This window comes from Rissa tridactyla, chromosome 3 (assembly GCF_028500815.1).
Source record: "Rissa tridactyla isolate bRisTri1 chromosome 3, bRisTri1.patW.cur.20221130, whole genome shotgun sequence".
Taxonomy (NCBI): Eukaryota; Metazoa; Chordata; class Aves; order Charadriiformes; family Laridae; genus Rissa; species Rissa tridactyla.
This window is the reverse complement of record NC_071468.1, coordinates 67,294,709-67,318,941: the sequence shown is the minus strand read 5'-3', so window position 1 is coordinate 67,318,941 and position 24,233 is coordinate 67,294,709. Positions and strand designations below refer to the sequence as shown.

The following is a 24,233-nucleotide window of genomic DNA, read 5'->3' as shown; positions in this document are numbered from 1 at the left end:
TAATTAATTTCTTTAGCATCACAATTTGCTGGTAATGCAATAATTAGATATCTATAGAATGAAAAAAAAGCATACTTTTCACTTCTGATATTCTTTTTAACCAAAGCAAAACTATTGGATTTGAAGTCAGTTTATAATGAAATGATTTGGAAAATAGTAAAAAGAAAAATCAGAAAACAAACAACACATAAATATACCAGTGAGGTTTTATAGCAAACAATTGTGAAAACAAGCAGAACTGTAGTAAATATTTTGACATCACGGTGAACATTTTCAAGAACTACCTTGTTTATATACTATTAGCAAGTATAATTTATATTATGGAGCTTTCCACCTGGCTTTCTCTTTGTGGGAAGGAGAGACTGTGCTTGAACGCAATGTATGCACGCTGGTGACAGATGCCATCCAGGGCTCAGTCCTTGGCTCAGAATAAAGTTTTCCACATTGATATCACTCAGACAAAAGCCTAAAGAAAAATGAATGACCTTTATCCTTAGCTAAGGGTCAAGAGTGCACGTCTATGCCAGCCATAACTCCAGTAGTGCCTGCTGCATTGAGCTTTTAGGTGTTCTAAGAAACAAGTTACTCAAGCTGACTTTCTCGCAGCATTAAAAAAGAAAGTTTTTCATGAGTGGTACAATCATACATGGAGGGAGTACGCTTCAATGCATTCTGAAATGCTAAGATGCCATTATCGTCCTGAAATATCAGTTGTAATACCCCCCATATAAAGTACTGCTAGCTAGGTTGAGTAGTTGTATTAACAATAAATCTCCACAGGATTATTTGTCCAATTTTTTTTTATACTCCCCACTAAATCAGACCATAACTTTATTGTTTTGTGTGTAGTCAGAAAGCTTTCTAAGCAAGCAAATCCTTTCAGCTTCAGTTCACAATACATACTGACAAAGATTATAAAAGTTTTGAGAATTTATAGTTTTTCTTTCTGAGGTTACTTGCCTTACATTTTCCCTGGATGACTACAATAAATATACATACCACTTTTCCTTTTCTAATTTTGGCTTTAACCAAGAAAGCTATTCACCTTTCCATCCTTCAGGTTAATAGTTTCAGGATACAGGTCCTAAATACTCTATTATGATCTTTGAATTCAGAGTGACATATGTTCTGATGTGAATACAAGGTTTTCTTATGATTTTGTACTTTCGGCAATTCTGGTTCTGAAGAAAGTCACAGAACCTGGGAGAATGGTGGCATGAAAAATAATGGGATCATAGGATTCTCAGCCTTAAACAGATTTTGCCTTCTTTACTGAGGAAATATGTTGTCATTGAATAGTTTATGATGAATAAAAAACTAACTGGAAACAACAAGTTTTGCAGCTGACAGTGATGGTCATGAAATAGTGCTTCTGTTGTGCTACCCGTTTATCACAAAATCATTACTGAAATGTAAGGTCCACGCTACAAGATGGGCAACAAGACCCTGTAGTACACATAATGAAAACTGTCGTAACAGAAAAACAGCTCAATATAAGTTGAGATATATTATTGACTGATTTGTTTTTTGTAAGGTTTTGTGTGTAAGTTAAGATTTAAGGAAGTAGGAGCAACTCCTAATAGCAAGGAAGTACTTTGTCATACAGATGTCACGTAGTACTTGGCAGCATTATGCCAGTATTTACATTTGATGAAATATGCTTAAGGGTTTTTTTTAATTGTTTTGTTTAAGCTAGCAGGATGTAAAAGTGTTCAGATAGCAATATGTGGCACAGTGTAAAATGCTGCTACTCTTAATAATGTGCACAGTTGTGCTCTGTGGTCAGAGCTTGGACAAGAGCATTGAATCTGACTTGCCAAGAGTTTTTCCTCATCTGTCCTCATCATGATCTTGATTTGTTGGTGGATCTAAAACCACTCTAGGAAAAAGTACTAATGGTAATAAAGTAAATGTTTAAATACGCCTTGGGGCTGTATAACATCATCTCTTGTTCTGAACAACGAAGAATGAAAATATATATACATAAATAGAGAGATACACGCTCCTTTCATCAAATCTATTCGTAGCAAAATTATTCTCTTTCTCTCTCTCTTTGTGTTCTGTAAAGTCTATGTGCAGTAGGTCACATGCTCTGTGGAACCATTTACGATTTGTTTATCAATGCTGTAGTTTAGTCAGTAAAAACAGTCATTAATGTGGCTCTTTTCGTTCGATTTGGATGAATGTGGACTAAATGTCCGAAGAAACTTAGAGAAGGGTATACATTGCATCTCTCCAGTTACAAAACACGAAAAAACAGAGACTTCATTTGTTTTTAAATGGAACATACAACTTCATGGGGAAGATAAACCTTTTGCTTGTTTGTGAGTCCTAATGTGTTACGCCTTCTAATTATTCAGAAGTAAATTCTGATTGTATAAGGGGGCTATGAGATGGAAATATATAAAATAACTCATCTCATAATTCACTTTTTATATTCCATATATCCCCTACAATGCCATACAGCAACATACCCAGATCTAAAGCAGTTCTCAGGATAATTTAAAAAGTATTAAGAACTAATAGTGATAATGAAGACGAAACATGCATATGCTTTTTTGATCTGTAAATCAGATTTAGAATCACATTTCTTTTCTATTTTTATCATTCCTTGTGTATGTTTTTGAAATTTCCACAGTTTAGTGACATAATACAGCTTAGAATCAATGCCAGAATATATTTTTAAGCCTTTTTAACGACTATCATGTTTAGCTAAAGAAATGAAGCATGGTGTATATGAAGAGAAAGTGAAGAAAAGAAAAGCAAACAACAGACTGAAAATATTTTGGAAAAAAGTCTATTTTTTTTTTTTTATTTGAAGGCTCAAGTTACTACTTGATTCATGCTTTCATTGTTCAAATTGTTCATATTGCACAATATTTCCAGATTGAGATGGAGAGAACATTTTGTCATGTTCAGGGAACGGGTATAAATTAGTACATGCCTATTTCATCTTCAGATCAATGATCTTAACCTCAAAAAGCTTACAATCAAAATCAAATAATAATCCCAGGTCCTCAATCATGTCTCTTATCATACATTGTATATGGTGAATAACACGTCCTTTCCAGAGAACTCAGAGTAAAAGCTTGTCAAGGTTTCAGGAGGGAAATGTTAAAGGTTTAAATGTTGATAATGCAGAAGATGCTCTCTGCTAACAGTGCAACAGTTTCAGATGTTTGTTTGTATCCCTCTCTACAAGGTGGGTAACAGATAGGTGTCATCTCACGAAGTAACAAGTATTTATTTATATACTTTTTAGCACTCTGCAGAAAAGTCAGAAACCATAACATTGAAAAAGATCTTTAATTTCTCATTAATAAAATTAGTGCAGTGTGAACTTGCACTCTGTTGTACAAAAAGGAAGTCAGAATAACTTGGATGAGATACATCCCAGGGTCCTGAGGGAATTGGCTCATGTAGTTGCTAAGCCACTCTCCATCACACTTGAAAAGCTATGGCAGTCAGGCGAAGTCCCTAGTGACTTGAGAAAAGGGAATATCACACCTATTTTTAAAGAGAGTGATAAAGAGGACCCTGTGAACTACTGAGCAGTGAGCCTCTAGTGCAAGAAGTCCAAGCTTAAGGCAGGAGGGCTGGACTAGATCTTCAAAGTTCCCTTCCAACCCAAGCGATTCTGTGAAAAGTTAAGTGTCCCTTAGGAAGAAAAAGATTCTTAGGTGCTGTTCCTGTATCTGACTAAATAGTTTTATCTATGTTAATATTCTCATTGTGGAATTAAAATGTGAAGACTTGATATGAGTCTGTAATAGTTGCGGAGACTGAGAATAGTTTTTAAATGTTTAGGTTTCAAGGTTTGGCGCTGTGGAACTTCTAAATTGAGCCTAAAAAATGGCTGTGGTAGTTCTTTTCCTCTCAAGCTAGAGACAGGTCACTGAAATGCAGCTGGTGAGAGCACACTGCATGGAAACCTCACTGAAGGAAGGGGCAACACTTTACCCTGGGTACTCTCAATACTGCTGGATCCAGGCTGAGCATCAGTTCTTGGATGAAGGAGGAAAAAAAAAAAAAAAAGAAAAAGAGAAACACCTTTTCATTTTTTTTTCTGTTCTTCTCTGCTATTGTCTAAGTTTCAAGAAGAAGGGTTTGGATGTTGGCATTTCCATCAATTTTCCTTTCCTCACCATGCTATCTCTCTATGGAAAGAAGTGATTAGCCTTAGGAAAATGAAGAAAAAAGAAATTGCTTTCTGCTATTATTTAAAAGCACTGTGAAAAGAAATTGCTAACTTTAGCCCATAGTGCTGGTGTACACTAGGCCAATGATGAGCGGCGAAAATGATCGACAGAAAGCAGCTATTCTTTTTGAGGCCTTCACAAACAACTGAACAGTGAGTAATGGAGAAAACCAGCAGAGAAAATTACAGAGAGTAAAGTTGACAGTGCCAGAAACTTTACAGGTACTGACTCTCTCCATTTGGCTGAATGTATCTTAGATATTCAACAGCTGGACAACTTGAGAGCTTTAGAGTTTCACATTTTATAAAGTGCACTGTTTTAATAGAACTTGCTTTAATTTTTTTTTTTAAATGACACAAGTTATAATCATCTTTTACTTACAACATGAGCAAAAGTTGAGAGATATTAATAAAGGATCTGTTTTTCTCAAGGAGAAGAAAATGTTCTTAAAGGAACCTGAGCCTCTCTAGCAGTTATATACAGAGGAGGAAGAAAGCTGAGATTGTTCTAAGTTGAGGTATTTTTAAATTTATTTTTTTTTTTTTTAAAAATGTATGTTCTGCCGGTATTAGCTGAATGGGACAGAGCATTTTACATGAGTGAATTTTTGTCAAATTAGAAAATATGGAAGATTTCTAACTGAAACTTGGCTTGATTTGGAGACACCCACCTTAGAGGTTTTCAAGGTTTGCTATGGTAAAATCTTTCTCAGTGTTTCCCACGGTGTGCTGTGGGCATCATATTTTGCATGACATTTGTAGCTACAGTTTTTCTGGGACAGATGATGCCCTGCTAGCTAGTAACCAGAATTGTTTGCAATACTGTGGGGGGGAAAAAAAAAAACAACATTGGAATGAAGCGTGTGCATCTTTCAGCCCAAATTCCCCATCTGGTAGCAGCATTTCAGTTGGAAGCAGCTCAGATGAACAGGAGAGACATTGTCATTAGAAGGCAAACTGCAGCAGGGGAGGGAGCTCTTCAGCTCTCTAAACTGATACTAGCTGAATCCTGCTAAGCAGCTTTTTTTTTTTCTTTTTCTTTTTTTTTTTTTTTCCCCATGCCAGCATTTTCAATTACAGAATTTCTAACTGTGAGCAGAACGTTTGAAACTGTGGCCACTGTCTCTCAGGACAGGGATAGAAAAAGAGATGTGCTAGCTGGTCATTTGAGGAATCTGGAGGGCCGCTTCATTTCTAAATTAGGCTTTTTCTCTGTCTGGTTGGATCTGAGACTAAAATGAGAAGGTTAGTTGTTCATAAATAGCCAATTGTTTGAAAATTCTTGCATCAAAACTGTCTACTCTCTTTCATAAATAGTAGACACAAACAATAATCCATAACAGCATAAGAGAAATTGAAATATCAAGGCAACGTAGAATCATAAGGAATTGATATCAGCCTCTGATAACACGAAGAGCTGTTTCTCAAACGCACAAAACCTCTGCTTTTGCTCATTAGCAGAAGTAGTTGGATTTGGTCTGTTTCATGTCTTAAGCCTGCAAGAGAGGCTATTCCAAGACAAGAAATAGCACAAAAGTAATATTTAATTTGAGATGCATGATGTCCTGCATATATAACAGTCATTTTTGTACATGAGTGTAAAGATTGAGGAACATTGGTTTGCGTTGAGAATTTGTTTGGATCTGTGATTCCTGATTGTTGGTCGTGCTAGGCACTAGAAGTTGCTGAATCTGGGAGCCTGATGGATGCAAGGCTGCTGCGGCTCTGTCTTCACGTTCAGACTGTAGCAAGGCAGAGCTCATATTTCTTAGAGAGTGAAACACACACACAACTGCACAGAGCGACACCAATAGACCACAGTGGCCTATCAGCACCCACACGAACACACAGCACTCGCACAAACACAGCACAGGCTGCCTTGTCCCGGTCTTCCTCTCCAGCTGATTAGGATTAAAGTCGGCTAGGGGCATGTGTGGTTACATCTATGGATGCGTACACAACATGCAACACTTCAGTAGCTGGCCTTAGATAATCTGTCCACGAGCTGGCCCCAGACCTCGCTGTTGTCTCCAGGTGCTGGCACGCAAACAAGAGAGCCTTGGAGATTTGCAGCCCTACTCAAATTGCTGGTATTCAGACCTCTTCTACTTGCTGGCTAGTTGAGCTTGAAGTTAAGTCTTGTTCACACATACCCACTCAAAAGAGGGAGCACACCTAAATGGAAGATACTTAGAAACAGGATTTAATGAGAAAATAGGACAGACTTCAGTGATCAAGGTCAGGACAAACACGCTGACCAGCTAGCTATTTACTAGCTGGCTCCTTTTATCTCCTTTTTCCTCTATCTTACACTTGTTCCCCCCTTATCCACCTTGATCCCTCCCTTTCCCTACCTTTATTCCCTTCCTTAAATGTTCCATAGTAAGTTGCATCCATTTACACAATCCCCTTAACACATCCTGTAATAAATTTTACACAGTCCAAAAATGTTCTTTTCCCCGTGTCTCTTAATGAGTCATACCCGCTGTGGGAATAACCCCCGTCAGCCTGCAGGGCGTTCTGAGATAGCTTTCACTGTTGACTCATCCGGATGGATTCCGCATTGGGGCGAGGGGTGTCTGCAAGTGCTTTGCTGTACCTAAGAGCACTTAAATGACTGGTTAAATAAATCTATGGGATGTTTAAGGCCACAAGTTTTTACACTGTTTATGCCAGCCTGTAAGGAAACAAACCCTTGCCCAAATTCTGCGCTCTTCTCCCTAAATGAATACCATGTTTGCTTGACCACTGAACTGGAATAATAATCAACAACATAATATAATTACGGTAAATAAGTAGATACACAGTTAATACCAGATTGCTGATGGAAGCCTCCATTAGAGCTATTACATTCTTCTGTTGAGAAAATGAAATGGAAATATTTCTATAGAATTGTGTGGTACTGTGGTACTGTATTTTTTCTCTGATGATATTCTGACTTACATGAACGGTTTCTAACTGAAGGATTTATTTTTTAAATAGAAGTGCAGGTGGGAGTCAGGCACAATGAGATTTCCTGCTTCACTAGCTAACCCTATGCAGATTAATGATTCACTTCAGCTCTATCTAAATAATATTAGTGTAGCAAATTATCCTGTATAGTAGGATGCACTTTTCTATGTCTTATGAGGCATTCATAAGAAGATACAGTGCTATAACTTATGGAACTGTTCCTCACAATATGTGCTTTGCAGATCTCACTGCTGAGACAATTACCAGTGAAAATGAGACCCAAGACTCATTTTGTTTCCCATCTTGAGGATTATGTTATTATGTTGTCTATAATTTGGGAAAGGCTTAAAGGACTATTTAGACTATTTCCCTCCCACTCCCATAATTACACTATGGTCACATGAGCAGAGCAAGTAGAAAAAACCGCCAGCTGCACTTTGGCAGCTGTGTTAATGGACTATTACACGCTACTAGGCAACTTGGTATGGCCCCGTTTTCACATTTGTGTCAGCAGACTTTGGTCTCCAGGTGACATTGTGCTGGACTTGCATAAAACCAGATGTGCTCTAAGGTTGTACAATTATTACATCAATTGACATGTGTGAGCTTATTGATGCTATATGAAGAGTAAAGCAGGCATGCTCCATCAATTACGTTGTGGGAATAGAAGCTCGGTGTTAATATTTACTAGGGAACTTGGCTCCAGAAAGCTGAGCAGTTTCACTTTTTTTGATTGTTGAAATAAATACAGCAAAACTCAGTGAAACATTAGACTTTATTAGTATTAGTATTCTTATGCCACTAAGCTCTTGCTGGTTGTATTATAGTAACCAGAATACCATTTGCTAAGCAATTCCTGAATAAAAGAAGTACTCTTGTACCTGGAGAAACACAGTTTTCCAATTGGTTGGAAAATCAAGGTTGCTTCTGTGACACTGACTTGCTTTGAGAATCATCATACAGCTGCCATTAATTTTAGTTTGTTTTTTTCTGCACTGGTTGTTATTGTCACCTTGTTTAGAAAGCACCTTAAAGCATGGGATACACTGTGTTTGTTTGTGTCGTAGCAGCATGATGAGCTGGTAGTGACTAGGGCAGCTCTCTGAGCTGGGACAACCGTCTTCCCGGTTCATGTTAAAGCTCTACAAGTCTAGCTGTCTCCCAAAGAAAAGATGTTTCTAAGAAACATGGATTAGCATCCTGTACATCCTTTAGCCTAGCCTTAGTGAGAAAGATTAGGAATATCAGCCAGGCCGTGTTCTTGACGCACGTGCTTGCTCATCTTCCCTTGACTACAACTAGCGTTAACAGCCTACCAATATTTAAAAATTCTGGGTTTTAGTTCCAGCTCTATTTCTCTGCCCAGGAAAGGATTTTGTTTTATAGAAATCAGTCTTTCGGTTTCACTTATGAATAGAGACTTGAATCATAGAATCATAGAATTGTTAGGGTTGGAAGGGACCTTAAAGATCATCTAGTTCCAACCCCCCTGCCATGGGCAGGGACACTCCCACTAGACCAGGTTGCTCAGAGCCCCATCCAGCCTGGGCCTTAAAAAAAGCCTTAAAAAAAAGCCTTAAAAACTTCCAGGAATGGGGCATCCACCACCTCTCTGGGCAACCTGTTCCAGTGTCTCACCACCCTCATGGTGAAGGAAGAAAGAGAAAAGAGAATGTTTCACATGTCAGTAGGTTGTAGATATCTCGGTGCTGATGCAGAAGCCACTACAGGAATTCTCAAAGTCTAGGACAGTAGTAGTCTGGATCAGGCCGAAAACTGTCATTGAGTAGTAGTTAAAAACAACTCTTCACGTGTACTCTTTTGTTTATGTTAACGGGCTTTTTTCCTTGTCAAGTTTAGATTAAGAGAAATAATGTTCATCCCACTGTGACCTGCAGTATGCTATTTCCTCTCCACTGCTTTTTTTAATAAAAAATTTGTTGCAGTTTCCTTTACAAAGGTATGCTAAAAATAATCAAAGCCAAAGGTATATAATAAATTGCAGTCAAACAGTACGCTGCCCCAGAAGGTACGAAATGAGACTTCAAACAAATCTTCAGCAGAATGTGCAGGAAATGTTATTGCAATAGGGCTGTAATTTGGAAAGCAACGGTGGAAAGTTTCTCCCACGCAGCCTGGTGTTTCAAAGCCAGCAAACAAGAGAGGACTTCCTGTTGATTACACCTCTTGGCCCCACAGAACCAATGCATCCAAGATGTTTGCAGACCTAAATGTTGTTTTGGCTAAAGGCAGTATATAGCATTAAATCTTCTGTGAAGTTTTGCAAGTTTTAGGACTTCCACAAAGGAAACGATATCTGCACACCTAAGATTATGAATTTATTGTAAGCGGTGTCCTAAACCACAGATCTTCCATGGTAGAAGCCCTAGCAATGTGTTTAATCTTAGTTGTTATCCATTCACCATATAAGGAATAGTCTTATTATGACAACTTGGGGTAAGACATTTAAATTTTTTTTAAAAAGTATTTCGAAGTACTCTATAATGAAATCTCTATTCTGAATGGCTGGAGCTGAAACAGTTTATGTGGTTTGACTAGATCCTGCTGGTGTAAGAATAATTTACATTGTACATTAGATTCTTTACTCACGCAAAGGACAATGTACACAATAATTCTTGATAAACTAGTTCCTTAAAATACAGCTTTTGCTCATTACCTCCCTTAGGAAGTAATAAATAATTAAGCACTCCAGCTATTTTCTTTAATTTCAAAGAGCTTAACTGGGGAGGAACAGTTTGAAGAGGTATATTAATGTTGTGTTTTTCTCTGTTTATTATAAACAGTATTGGTGATACTGGTCCAGTATAGTTACAGTTATAGTTATTTGCGGCCACAATGAAATATTAACTATAAATGAGTTTAAGAGAGGAAAGGACATTTATGAAATGGCAGACAAGTGATTGTATGATTCCCGTTGAAACAATGGAATGAGACACAGGTTTCTCCTTGTCTGTGCAGATTTTCTTTTATGCTATTGAAGACAAGTATTGATAACTGGAGATAATCCTCCATGAATGCACAGTTACAACATGTTTTTCAAGTCGAAATAAATACAGCCTCACCCACTTCTTATTCCCACTGAAAACTTTGGTTGTTAGTGATTTGACTTCCTGACTGAAGCTATTGTGGATCTTACTAGTTCCCGGCATCTACATAGAAGGCAGGAATGATAATTGGAGATAAACGTTTTCTTTGCTTCCATCATCAAATATTCTGTAGTATTTGCAGTACTCTGCCACTTAAGATAATTTCTATTCTGTAATAATACTGGTGGTTATTAAAAAAACAATTTGAGTCGTCTTCGATTACTGTAGGATCTTCTTTCACCGGGGTTACTGATTGTTTAAGCATTCACAACAGATTATGTACGGACTAAGTCTGAATCATGCAGCTTCTTTACAGTGACGATCCCTCATAGAAAACATTAAGTATTAAATCAACACTGTTCTCTCCATGATACCCTCTGGCATCCTCATGTGCAGACTCACAGCACTGCATCTTAAAAATATTAACCTGCTATATGTTCTGCTTTTCTAATAGAAATTGCTGTTTCCTTTCCTTAGCTTCAGTTCTGCCTCTGTAGCATCTAGATGTTACCAGGTTAAAAAAAAACAAAAACAAAAAACAAACCAAACCAAAACCGCATCACTAATGTGTCATTCTGCAATTGTAAATGTATTGTTTGTGGCTTGCATTCCAGCAAGCCTGTAAACAGAAATAAACCTTGATAAATCAATTGAATAGGCAGGTGAGATGGACCATAATGAGCATTGATTGCAGGCTTACATTCTGTTTATAGTGATATTTGATGTGTCTTTGTCCTGTAAAGCTTATTTATGGACACAGTCCCGAATCATGTGATTGAAACAAGAATGTTTTATAGAATGATTTCAGCATGATGTGATTACCTTTCAATAGCTTAAAACTATGTTTTTTCTAAACAGTGATAAAGAAGTTGTAACAGAGTTTGGCAACTCTTAAACATTGCAGAAAGTTTATGTCTATAAATACATGTGCAGAAACAAACCCACTTCCACAAATTGAAAATACTTGAAAACAAACTTTGCAAACATTTTGACTGAAACTGCAGCTTAGCAATTACCTACTAAGTTATGTGGAATTTAGAGTGCTTTTAAATTCAGTTTTTAAGGTCTCTATTGGCCTAATGCAACTAATCTTTTTTCAGAAATGTTAATGGAGAATTCATTTCTGTAGTTAAAGAGTTTCAAAGGAATCTGAGGCCATAAGTATTTTTAGGGGAAAAAAAATAATCAAACATTATCATGTTTACTGTTCTTAGTTTGGTAGCTATTAAGAAATTGAAATGAATTTATAATCATGTATTTACTTATATTTTTACAATTCATCTATTTTTCAGATTTTCCAGATTGCGTATGTTATTGTGAAAGCAGCTAACTCACCTCGACCTGGGAATTGGATATTAGAGCGTTCGCTGGATGGTGTAGACTATCAACCATGGCAGTATTATGCGATCACGGACAGTGAGTGCCTGACACGCTACAACATCCACCCTCGTCCTGGAACTCCATCCTATATAAAAGATGATGAAGTAATATGCACTTCTTATTATTCCAAAATCCACCCTCTGGAGAATGGGGAGGTAAGATTAGATGTTATTCCATGCACCATAACCTGGCAGAAAAAAAACCCCCTTTGCTTAATTGGCAAATATCTGCCTTGAGTAGACGGAGAGTGTGTTTGATACGCTTGAAAAACGGGGAGGTAGTATATTCGCATTTTTAAAAAGCTCATCTTACATGATGCTACATAAACACATACAAGGTACACTCTAATAAGCATATTCTACAAAGTAAACCAAGGGGTAAAAGACATATTAGGTAGAACAAGGCACTAGTGCTTTCAGAGATCTTTAGGTGCTTGAAATATGTTCCCATGTCACTTATGAACAAAGGTGAGAATACTGGGAAAAATCATGGACCCGGTGAAGTCATCAAAGGACTTTTCTTTGAGTCTCATTTTCAGTCCCGGTGTATAAGCTAGGATGTTAAATGGTAATGATTTTACTCGGAGTTTAATTTATTGCATTTAAGAGCTTGTAATTGACCCTCTGCCCCTGCATATACCTATGAATTCTTCTCCTGTCAGAGGCCTCTGCTGTTTCATTGTGAGTCCAGGCACATGAATCATGGACCAGTCATTTGTTTTAACTGAGGGTGTAGAAAAGATGTGGTGGAGGTGAGAATGAGGAGTTGTGGCTGAAAAAACAAGGCAAATGTGACAACTGTAGCTGAAAATACAGTATTTTCAGCCACTTAAAATGAAGAGAGGGAATGCCATGTGTACCAAATTCCAATAAGTGTACGTTTTTTTCACAGATTTTTTTCCAACACTTGCTTTGCACATAACTTGGTAATTCAAGGAAGTAACGTGACTTGAAAGTGCACTAGTTCTGAAGTATTTATTTATTTACAGATTCTTTGATGTCTAATGACCTTCTGTGAAATTTTAGCCTCAAAATTTATCCTTCTGTTAATTGTTTCTGTTACACTTTTTAATGGCTTATCTCCGTATAAAGAGGTGCAAACTTATTCTTTTTTGTTCCTCTTCATGCAAAGCAACATTCACATACAACATCGTTAATACAATATTTTTGAATACTGGATATAGATATGTGTAGTTTGCTTATATTCACAGGAAATTTCCAATGCCCGCTAAAAAAAACCAGAAAAATACAACTTGCAGTGAAAATATCCTGCTGATACACTTGAAAAAGATGTAAGCTTGGATCTAAATGAGTCTTATATGAGTTATCAGATAGGAAATCAGTTGCACATCTAGGAAAAATCATCACAAATACTTTGTCTTTGTAGTTGTATCATTCGTAGTTGTGTCATTTGAATGGGTCTTTGTTCTTGTAAAATCTAGCAGAAGCAGATGAAGTGATATTAAAAGAAATAGTGCACACATATGTGCTATGTTTTCAAAATGTTTCCAACTGGGTGCTTTTTGAGAGCTGAATATAACATGAGTTAGGAGATTATCACTTGCAAAGAAATTCTATACAGTTTCTTTGTGAGAACATGTCTGCACTGAAAATGAAATGCCAAAGTAATTATCCCAATAATTAATTTAATTTACGTTGTTCAATTTCTTTGATTATCTAATTGTCTTGCAGACAGATATTGATTTCATTAGTCTGCTGTCCTCTTGGTTAAACCAGTGCCTCCTTGTGTTCTTCATTGGCTGAGTTAAACAGCAAAGGGCTTTTATTCTGCATGCTGGTATACATCTGTGACTGAAACACTGGGTTAAGTCCTGCTGAACTGAGTGGAACTTAATTCCAATCTTAACTGTGCAATTAATAGTTTTTAACTTGCCCTGATGTGCTGTAGTTGGTGTTTTATCCTGAACCTTGTAAATGACCAGCATCTGATAAACAGTTTCTTTAAACGAGAAGAAGACTTCGAAAGGAGGAATGCATCTATTCCATTCCACTTGGAAAAGGGGAATTAGAATAGGCTATTTTAGTTGGAAGGGACCTACAGTGATCATCGAGTCCAACTGCCTGACCAATTCAGGGCTGACCAAAAGTGAAGACATGTTGTTAAGGGCATTGTCCAAATGCTTCTTAAGCACTGCAGGCCTGGGGTATCGGACGCCTCTCTAGAAAGCCTGTTCCAGTATGTGATTACCCTCTCAGTAAAGAAATGTCTAAACTTCCCCTGGCGCAGCTTTGAACCATCCCCACGCGTCCTATCACTGGATCCCAGGGAGAAGAGATCAGCACCTCCCTCTCCACTTCCCCTCCTCAGGAAGCTGTAGAGAGCAATGGGGTCACCCCTCAGCCTCCTTCTCTCCAAACTAGACAAGCCCCAAGTCCTCAGACACTCCTCGTAGGACATTCCTTCCATCACCTTTGTTGCCCTCCTCTGGACACATTCAAGGACCTTCACGTCCTTCTTAAATTGTGGGGCCCAGAACTGCACATAGCACTCAAGGTGAGGCCACACCAACGCTGAATACAGTGGGATAATCACTTCTTTTGACCGCGTGTCAAAAGAATGCTGTGTTTGGTGCACCCCATGATGCTGTTTGCCCTTTTGGCTGCCAGGGCACGCTGCTGACTCATACTGAGCCTACTGTCAACCAGCACTCCCAGATCCTTTTCTGCAGGAAAAGTCACACGTCTCCCAATCTGTACTTGTGCCCAGCGTTACTCTGTCCTTTCGACTTGTCACATTTCATCCCGTTAATCATAGCCCAATGCTCCTGTCTGTCTAGATCCCTCTGCAAGGTCTTTTGTCCCTCAAGAGAGTCAACAGCACCTCCCAGTTTTGTATCATCAGCAAACTTGCTAATGGTGCATTCAACTCTGCATCCAGATCATTGATAAATATATGGAACAGAACTGGCCCTAGAATTGCACCGTGCAGAGCACCAATGGTTACTGGTCATCAGCCAGATGTAGCCCCGTTCATTTCAGCCCTTCAAGCTCTTTTCAGCCAGTTCTTCACCCAGCGCACTGTGAACCCACTCATCCCACAGCTGGACAGCTTGTCCAGAAGGATGCTGTGAGGGACAGTATCAAAAGCCTTCCTAAAATCCAGAAAAACTGCATCCACTACTTTCCCTTTGTCCATTAGGCAGGTGACCTTATCATAGAAGGATATCAAATTAAACAGAACTTTCCTTTTGTGAATTGTTAGATACAGGCATCCTCTGAAAGGCGTATGATTTAAGCCACCCTAAATTAATCTTACCTCACACAGGTAGTTATTAATCTGAGATATGGTCCTAATAGAGAGAAAACATCTTGAAATGAAAAGCCTAAAGCTTAACTTTGATAGTGACTGGAAAAGTATCGTTTCACATGAGTTAATCGGCTTACATTTTTAACAATATTCTTTTCATAAGTAAAACACTAGTTTCATCTGTCTGGGTAACTATAGACTGCATTATAAAATACATAGCATTAACACAGAATTAACCCAGGTTAATTCTTTTTCATATTTCATTAAACGAGTAACATGAAAAACAATACAATTCATACCAATATCAGATTTACTTGCAGTTGTGTTGTAGCTGATATTTGCCTGGCTCCTAGTCTTTCAGTTATGTTACATCTGCACATCATTTATTTTTGTTCCAGGGTAGGACTTTTGTTCTATGTATCAGATATTACAAACATTTTGTAAGATTGATAGAGTTATGCAATGTGCATTACGTACCTTTCCTTTGCTTCAAAACCCGTGAGCTATTTAGGCACACCATTCTGGTGTACACTCAGGAAACCTGATGAAGTGGAGAAGGAGCATAGGTCAACAAGCCAGTTCCAAAGCCAAATCTACATCTACAGTAGCGTCTTAAGTTAAAACTTGCCATCGTGGAAAAAACAGAGTATGTTCCTTTCATATATATTTTCAATGAACATTTTAATCAGTGACTTGATTGATTAGAGCATTTACAGAAATGTTAATTCTAAGCAAAATATTTTGGGTGTTTAATATTGTCACTGTTTGCACCAGTAATATTCTCTTGGCCAATCACAGAATTAAAACTACCAACAACTAAAACAACAACAACAACAAAAAGACAACCATCAAACAAGAACTCTATGTGGTTTATCTTCAGGTCACTGTAACTAGCACAAATTTAAGTTCACCCAGTCAAAAGTGAATAAACAATCTGTAGGCCAAGAATTATTTGCATGAAATAATTATTTTTATTGAATATTTTCATGAATTAATGGAAAGTTGGGTAACGACAGCATCTGAATGAACAAAACTGAGAAATTCTCAAATAAGGAAATTTCTCTCAAAACTGTAGACTTGAATGCAGAAAGATTGTTAGCATTCCAGTTTCCATACTGTCTAAGATCAGTGATACGTGAGAAGATCACAGGGAGACCAGAGTGTCTCTATATCACACTGGCAAAGGCAGACTTTTAGCACTGATGTTTCTGATATGCCATCAATAAATGTAAATGGTAACGTTTCCCAAAATAGTATTTTAAAATGAAAAAGCAAGTTCCACTGTCTCAGTGTTCCCAAGCCAGAAAAAGAATGGAAAGAGATCAGTTATATTAATGAGTTACTTGTTAACTTTTACTGAATTGTTGTTTCTTACTTTAATGGTATTTTTTTTTTTGGCACGGACTGAGAAAGAGTGGTTTATGTAAGGGGTAATAACTGGCGGGATGAGGCTGCTATTTTTGGGTAAAGAAGAGTGCCCATTTTGTGACATTTTTATCTTTACTTAAACACCATATCAGGGTGGTATTTCTTTTTTTCTTTATTTCCTCAGATGATCATTAGGTTGAGAACTAAAAATTAGTGGGTTACCATGGTGATTTTTGCTTCATTTCCCTGACACAGGAGCCTTTGATGTTTACATCTAGTTTGTACCTTTTTTTATTGCAATCTTTCTTCTTCTGCTAGACTATAATTTCTGTCACAGCTTCTTTACCTTGATGACTAGGTGGATGTAAGGCTCTGGACATTAAGTTTCAATGTTGTAATTTATTTTTTTTTCCTGTGAGGTGTACGAAGATTTCTTTTAGTAAATGCTTGTTTGAACTAGCGTGTATAGTATTTCTATTTTGATGCATGGGAATCTTCCCTCTTGCTTGCAGATGTTTCAAAGCTGGACCCTCTGAAGACTTCAGGTGCACCAGTTAATGGCTGTTGTTGATGTTAGGAAAATGTTTATCTTTTCATAGAAAATGACACATTTTACCGGACCTGTAGCTTGCTAGGAAATAAAATAGGAGGTTACACTCAGAAAAAGCATTCTTCAGGCATACATAGATTTAGAGTAATTTGTATAGGCTAGGAGAAAATCTTCAGGTCAAAAATAATTGTTTGGTTGTTTCTTTAATATAAAGTAATTCTCTGTGCAAACAGAGATTGAAAGCCAAATCCAGTGAAGACAGAGGGAGAAAGGTTTAATTAATCTGATAGGAAAGCACTTGCTTTTACTAATAAGTCAAGAAAGAAGAAAAAAGCCTCGTAGTCTGGGAAACATTGAGTTTCTCTACAATGAGGCTTTCTGAAAGTATAAAAACCAAGAGGAGAGTGTGAATTTAAGTCCCACCTTATTAAATCTTAATTGGAATAGCCAGTTGACTCCCTGGTCCATATTAGCGACATCACATAGAGGAGTTCTGACAGAAAGTTGTTTTTCAAAAATTATAATGATTATTGTTGTGCAGAAGTTATGTAAACTTACAAGGAGAAGAAATTCCTCCCTCTTTTTGTGCAGAATCTGTTTTCAGAAGATGCTGCCTCAAAGGATATTTCTGCATTTGGGTAGAGTTTAGGTTACGCAGAAGATACAAATGCAGTTTGGTAGGCAGATTCAAAATGAAAAGGAGGGATTAAAAGAGCAGAAGCTGAAGTGGTTGTAGATGAGGAATACTTCTGCAGAAGCATTTGTGTAGTGTGTGGGTGTAGCCAATGGAAAAATCTCTTGGTAGGACAGAGTGATAACACTGGTCTCTTTTTCAGTCCCAGTCACCCTTTGCCAGAATTATCAGATGCAAGTGTTCTCCTGAAGTTCTTGTTCAGGGTAGTATCTAGCTTGTATCTTGCTGTCTAGTTTCTGCTTCCTGGTGACGTAGTCTGCATTTGCTGTTAACCTTGTTGTAGAGACTAGATGCATAGGACAACAATTTTGAAGCCCTTCCTAGGTGTTTTTGACTCCTACCCAGGACACAGATAGGTTAGAGAGCTGTCTTATCCTGACTGGCTCTTTCTTCAGGAACACGTTCAGTTTGCCTTTCTTGTAGTCAAGGAGGAAGGGAGCTGAAAATATTAACAGTGTTAGTACTAATGGAGAGTTTGGAGGGAAGTAGTGGGGAAGATCAGTTAAACATTAATTTATCCCAATCCAAAATGAAAGCTTTTTTTTTTTTTTTTTTTTTTTGGTATCTCATACCTCTCCATCGCCAAATACACTTCTGCAATTGTGAGCTTTTTGGCTTTCCATCACATTGTTACTTGTTTTGTTGTATTTCGTATTTCATGGAAGAATGAAACTGAGATGTAGATTAGTGGTATCAGGATGCTGTGAACATCACTCCCTGCTAATTGCTGCAATACTAATTTGGTATCATGAGAAGAAATCCGTAAATGTATCTCTGCCACAAATTGTAACCAATGGAGAGGTGAAATTTCAGGATTCAGCCGATATTTTCTTGTACTGAATAAGAGAAGCGATCTCTGACCCTCCTGTGTGAAATGCTTTTCATATGTTATTTTCAGTTGCTGGGAATATTTAAAGATTGAAAAACTGAAAGATATTAGCCCTGTACTTGAAGGAAAGTAATCTGATTCTAGAAATGAGAATGTCACCTAATTGCAGTATGCCAAATGTACCAAATTTCAGAAATGGTTGTCTAGATGCTTCAAACACAGCCCTGGGTGTTGCTTGTTTCTTTTCAGCAAGTGGCATTTGTGAAGCAATCAATGTGACTATCAGATAGTTGATACGACTATATTGATAATGACTATCAGGCTATTATTAAGCAAGTAATGTAGTTGCACATCTGCTACTTAAACATTTTTTAGTAGCACAGCCCAAATGCACCTTTTAAATGACTGTTTAAATGACAGTGTTAAAGCACTGGGTCATTTGCTTCAACAACGTCAACTTACTTTCAGCATTACATTTACTATGTAGAGTTAACCAAATTTAAAAAAAAAATTATACCCACAGAGGAATATGCAGTATTTTTGTAATACTGTTTTTTAATAACTAAAGCAGTACATGAAAAAGGATTTAAAAATAACATGGGTATTAGAGCTGTGTTTTATATCCAACACTTTTTCAGCTTATGGGATTTCCTCATATTGATGTGTTTTGGACTTTTTGTACTGTTGATGAATCCATACTCCAAATACTTTTGCATCCTTACCTCAGATCCCTCTGGAGTACTTGCATTCCTAACATCCTTTGGCAATTAGTTCCATATATGTGGTATCTGTTGTATAAAGAATCACCTCCTTTTGTTCCATTGTAGCTTGGCTCCCACTGGTTTCATTCAATGGAGCCCAATTCTTGTACTGGAAAAGTTGGTGAACAGTCAACCTGGAAACACTTTCTCTATGTCACTTATAATTTTATAGATTTCTGTCATATTTTTACTTAAGTCATCTCGTTTCTAGGCTGAAGAGTCCTACTGTACTCTGTTGTTTTTTTTTATATGAAAGGTATTAATTCGTTTCATCATCTTCTTGTCCTTCTCTGAACTTTTCCCAGTATGTATGTGTTCAGTCTAAGATGAGGGGACAGTGGTATTCAAGGTGTGGATGAACCACAGATTTGTAGTCATCTAATTGTGTTTTCTACTTGTGATTTCCTAAAATCTTGCTTCTGACTTGCTGTTTTGTATTGGTGCTGAGCAGCGGTGCTCATTGAAATCTAGTGTTTTTTCTAGGAAAAAATAATAATGGTATCACTTAAAAGTATTAATAGCTTACCCCTAAATTCTGTACCAGTTTGGCCTTCCTGGCTTCTTTTCCAGCTTCAGGTTTTAAAATTCCCACTTAGTTTCATTCTCTTCCTGATCTTTTCATCCTCTTTCATCTCTTTCTGATGTCTTTCTACCAGATCAAGTGTACTTCCTCTCTAATTTTTTTGTTGAAAATAATTTTTGCTTCAAATTTGCTTCTTCACCTTGTATAATTCTCTTAGAGTTACACTTTTGTCACCTTTTCTACAGTTCTTTAAGGACTAAGATGCCAAAGCAATGAATGAAGTGCAGATATTTGAATGGATAGACAGATACGAGTATTTTGTGCTGGCTAAACCATTTAAATGGATGGTGTCATAGCTCACATGTCCGTATAAATATCATTAGTATGATTCTACTGCCAGAGTGATGCTAGGTATTAAATCAACCCGTGTCTTCTCTATTTCTTCTGAAAGCATATGGTGCTCATGTAGTATTTGTGCAGGCCTTTTTGAGAGTTTAAGACTTCCGCAGCATGAAACCTTAACCTCGTTCTGTCTAAGAATTCAGCCCACAGAAAGGTTATGTCTTTACAGTGGGAAGGTCAGTACTAACCGATTGTCTTAGCAAATTTCCCGAGGGAGAATTTCAGACATTGATTCCTGAGCAAGAGAGAATATTACGCAGTAGATTCAATTCAGCTTTTTTTTTTTTAAAATGGTATATAGTTTTAAAATGAAAAGTACTGGGCAAGAATTTCTGAAAGATATTAACACTACTACATCATGCTTACAAAGGATTTCTGAGATCTGTTACTGAACTGTTGTTCAGTAAACTGCATAGTATTATTTCCATGCTCACAAAGGTAAAAATTACAGACCAAAAGACTGGTTTAGCCCCAGCCAGCAACTAGGACCGCACAGCTGCTCACTCACTTCCCAGTTAGGATGGGGAAGAGAAGCAGAAGAGTAAAACTCATGAGTTGAGGTATAGACAATTTAATAAGTAAAGCAAAAGCCACGCATGCAAGCAATGCCAAACAAGGAATTCATTCACTTCTTCCCATCAGCAGGCAGGTGTTCAGCCACCTCCAGGAAAGCAGGGCTTCATCACCTATAACGGTTACTTGGGAAGACAAAACGCCGTAACTCATAATGTCCCCCCCTTCCTTCTTCCCCCAGCTTTATATACTGAGCATGACATCACATGGTATGGAATAACCCTTTGGTCAGTTGGGGTCAGCTGTCCTGCCTGTCTCCTTCCAACTTTTTGTGCCGTCCCAGCCTCCTCGTTGGTGGGGTGGTGTGTGAGGACCAGAAAAGGCCTTGACTGCATAGCAACAACCAAAAACATTAGTGCGCCATCATTACGTTTCTCGTCCCAAATCCAAAACGTAGCACTACACCACCTGCTAGCAAGAAAGTTAGCTCAGTCCCAGCTGAAACCGTGACAGCGAACAAGGGGTGTAAGGTTCTCTGAGTCCTGGCGCTAGCCTGTAACAAGACAGTTGGTCCTGCCCACTGTATGGCCATAGCCAACACTAAGGCTGAAGCAGGGGACTGATGGCGGGGAGTTATGATGGGAGTTAAGTAACCTCTCTCCTTCCTTTTCCAGAAATGAGTTTTCTTGTCACCCTTATAGTGGCAAGAATGATACTGCAATGAATGTGATGCTTCAGTGCTGCTCCTTCAAATGCTAAACCTCTTGCCACTCCTGTGGTGGTAGCAATGTAAGCGTGAGATAAAAAGAAAATTATATAGTGTTTCTGTGGTAATAAAGGCTAGTCTGTATCAGCACATTCATTAGTCTTTATTTTCTTCAGTCAAGTGGAAGTTCAAAGTGTGTACTAAACATGTAAAAAACAAAAAGAAACAGAAACAAGTGCCTTGATGGTAGTGTTTTGTTATTTTGTTCACTTGCTGTACTACTTGAATGCTAGTACTCTTCCCCTTTTTAAACATCTCTCTGTGCTGCGTGTCTCAGCTCACTCCGAACCTCTCCCACCCCCACTAATTTGCTGTCCTCTGGGCTAACCTCAGACCAACGATACCAGTGGGGGCACTGAACTCTGCTACTTCCCAATATTTTCTTGCTACTTTTCTTCTCCTTATACCATATTGCTTGTCCTGTTCACTGTAGTCTCATTGGTTCACAGAGAAGGAAGGAAAGAAAAAGAGACTTACAAATGGAGTCTAAGTCCATTCTCCCCACAGCCAGATTTAATCAGTTTTCACTAGGAGTCTGAGACTGTCAATGCTAGGAGGCCAGAGGGTCAGAATTTTTCAAAGTATTCAAAATTGAAATATATTCAGTTGCAGACTGAAAATTTTGTGATGTCTTTTCTCCTAATAAAAAGTGATATAGATGCTAGTGTGTATTTAAAAAAAAAATGCATAAGAGTTTGTGGATTGCAGTATTGATGCTGCCTTTATCATTCCTATTTTAAATTTGATCCCGTCAGCTCCTAACTTCTTTAAATTGGTGGAACAATGACTCCACATAGATGGAAACCGTGTGCTGTTCAGCCTGCCTAGTATTTGAAAGACAATTGTAAGACTTCAATCTTGTACAGTTTAAAAAACAACGTGTTATCTCTGTTGGTCTCTAGTATAATTATTATCAATTCAGCATCTTGTCTTTATTGTGAAATCATATTCTAGAGTCTTGAACTGTCCATTCACCTTGACTAACAGTGATAGGTTTCTTTTCAATAGCATAAGATGTAGAAAAGACTTCTATACAGTAAAAACTAATGCCAGTAATATCTCTCTCCATGCCCTTAGCTGCAGTCACCTTAGGCATTTCTCACAAGTATGCTAAATTTCCATATATTTGATGTGCATCTCTGTACATTTCCTTGGAGTATTTGTGGTTATGGCATATGTTGTCTTGCACCAGTATCTTCTTGACGTATTGTCATTGCAAACGGTGGATCATACAAAAAACTAGGTAACAATCTATTCTTAATGGATGAAACTCTTCAGAAATTTAAGCTGGTTCTACTTGCAGCATCACAACTTAGACAAAGACATTAGCCATAGACTAATGAATGCAGTCTGAGTCAGAAATTCCAAAATAGGGTCTGCGAACAACTTTTTTTAGCTTGACATCTGAACAGGGAGAATAACAGTAATTTTAAATTATTCAAAAACAGTGAAAGGGATATTTTAATTTTGGTCAATATGAGTTGTTCCAGGGGATGCAAAATGAAAATATTTTATTCAGTCATCTTAACTTTTTTAAAAAATGCAAAGACAATGAAAACAAATTTCACAAAACTGTCAATGGAGGACATGTGGCAGTCTTTGCCTAGAAAGCAGAAGTAAAGTTCAGCTGGTCGAGATCTTACTAGATGCAGTTACTTACATCCAAGAACCTGTCCTGCTTCCCAGGTTTTTAGTATACTTTGAGTATGCTGGTTGTCTAACCAGCTGGCATAGCTTCATTTTGTAAAAAATAATGAATCAGGTTTTCTCTGGACTGAAATCCAAGTGTCCCATCAGCTTATGATCATTCTCATCTTGCTTTTCTGTCTCACATGCACAGTTAGTAATCTGTAGTGATTAGTAATGAGGACAGCCAATAGGATCCTTAGATAAATGGTGCCTATTATTAAAGATCTTTCCACTGAGGTCAATAACCTTTCTACCAGGTCTTTTGTGAAGACTGTTTATCTCATTTAATTCAGTGTTCCACAACTTCAGTGGTTAAAGACTCACTGGTTAACATTCTGGATTGCGTCATACTTTGTTCTCCCTATTGGTTTTGGTTTATATTTTGTTTGCTTCCATTCCCACCCCCACCTTCTAGCTACAGCAGCCTCTGCAAGTCTTATGGTCAAGCCGTGGTGTTGGATATCATCTTTTTGTGTGTGATTGGTCTCAGTGAAATGATTGTGATTGATAACTTCTACTTGTGAGTCTCCTTTTTTGAGTCTTTTGAAAGCATAATTTAGCCTAAAAAGTTACTTGTGTCTACAAAGAAGGAACAGAATATGTTTTTTCTTCAAGAATTCTGGCAAATAAGCTTTCAGCTGGTCCAAAATTTCCAGTTAGAACAACTATGTAAGAAACAGTTTACAATAAGAAACAAAACTAGACTTGAGGTTTGGACAAAGATCCAGGTCTAGTTCATTTTGTTGCTTTTTGGTTTTTGCCTTTTTTTAATTTGACTTAGTAAAACTAAACTTTAGTTAATCTGAGGGGAAAAAAAGATATTTAACAAATGACTGCCAAATAAATGCGTACATTTTACATATTCCATGTACAGATTGCTATATTGCATCACTAATATAAAATTATTAACATTTCCTGATTTCCTAATATACATTCATAGATACGTAAAAAGAAAAAATAGAGTAAGCACTTGACATATGTGCTCAATATCATAGGAGAATTTTGAAAACATCTAGAATTTAACTTGACACCTTTAAATTATTTTATTATGCATCATGAGAATAGTCTTTGCAATAATTTCTTCAAATCTTGTACACTAATCCTGCAAGTCAGTAATTTTATAATTGCATTATAGAAATACTCACTGTTAATTTTTGCCTGATAAAAGGAAAACTTCCAGTAATATTTTTAAGTTGATAGTTAATACCGAACTTGAGTTTCTGATATTTAATAT

At 37.4% G+C, this 24,233-nt stretch overlaps 1 protein-coding gene across 8 annotated transcripts in view; it reads left to right on the top strand.

Annotated features, from left to right (window-relative positions):
* LAMA2 (laminin subunit alpha 2) overlaps window positions 1–24,233 on the top strand; it is a 376,025-nt gene that overhangs the window by 102,893 nt on the left and 248,899 nt on the right. For all 8 annotated transcript variants that reach the window (XM_054197441.1, XM_054197439.1, XM_054197436.1 and 5 more), the window contains exon 4: window positions 11,550–11,792. In XM_054197441.1, the coding sequence (XP_054053416.1) occupies window positions 11,550–11,792 (243 nt within the window). The remainder of the gene's footprint in view (window positions 1–11,549; window positions 11,793–24,233) is intronic.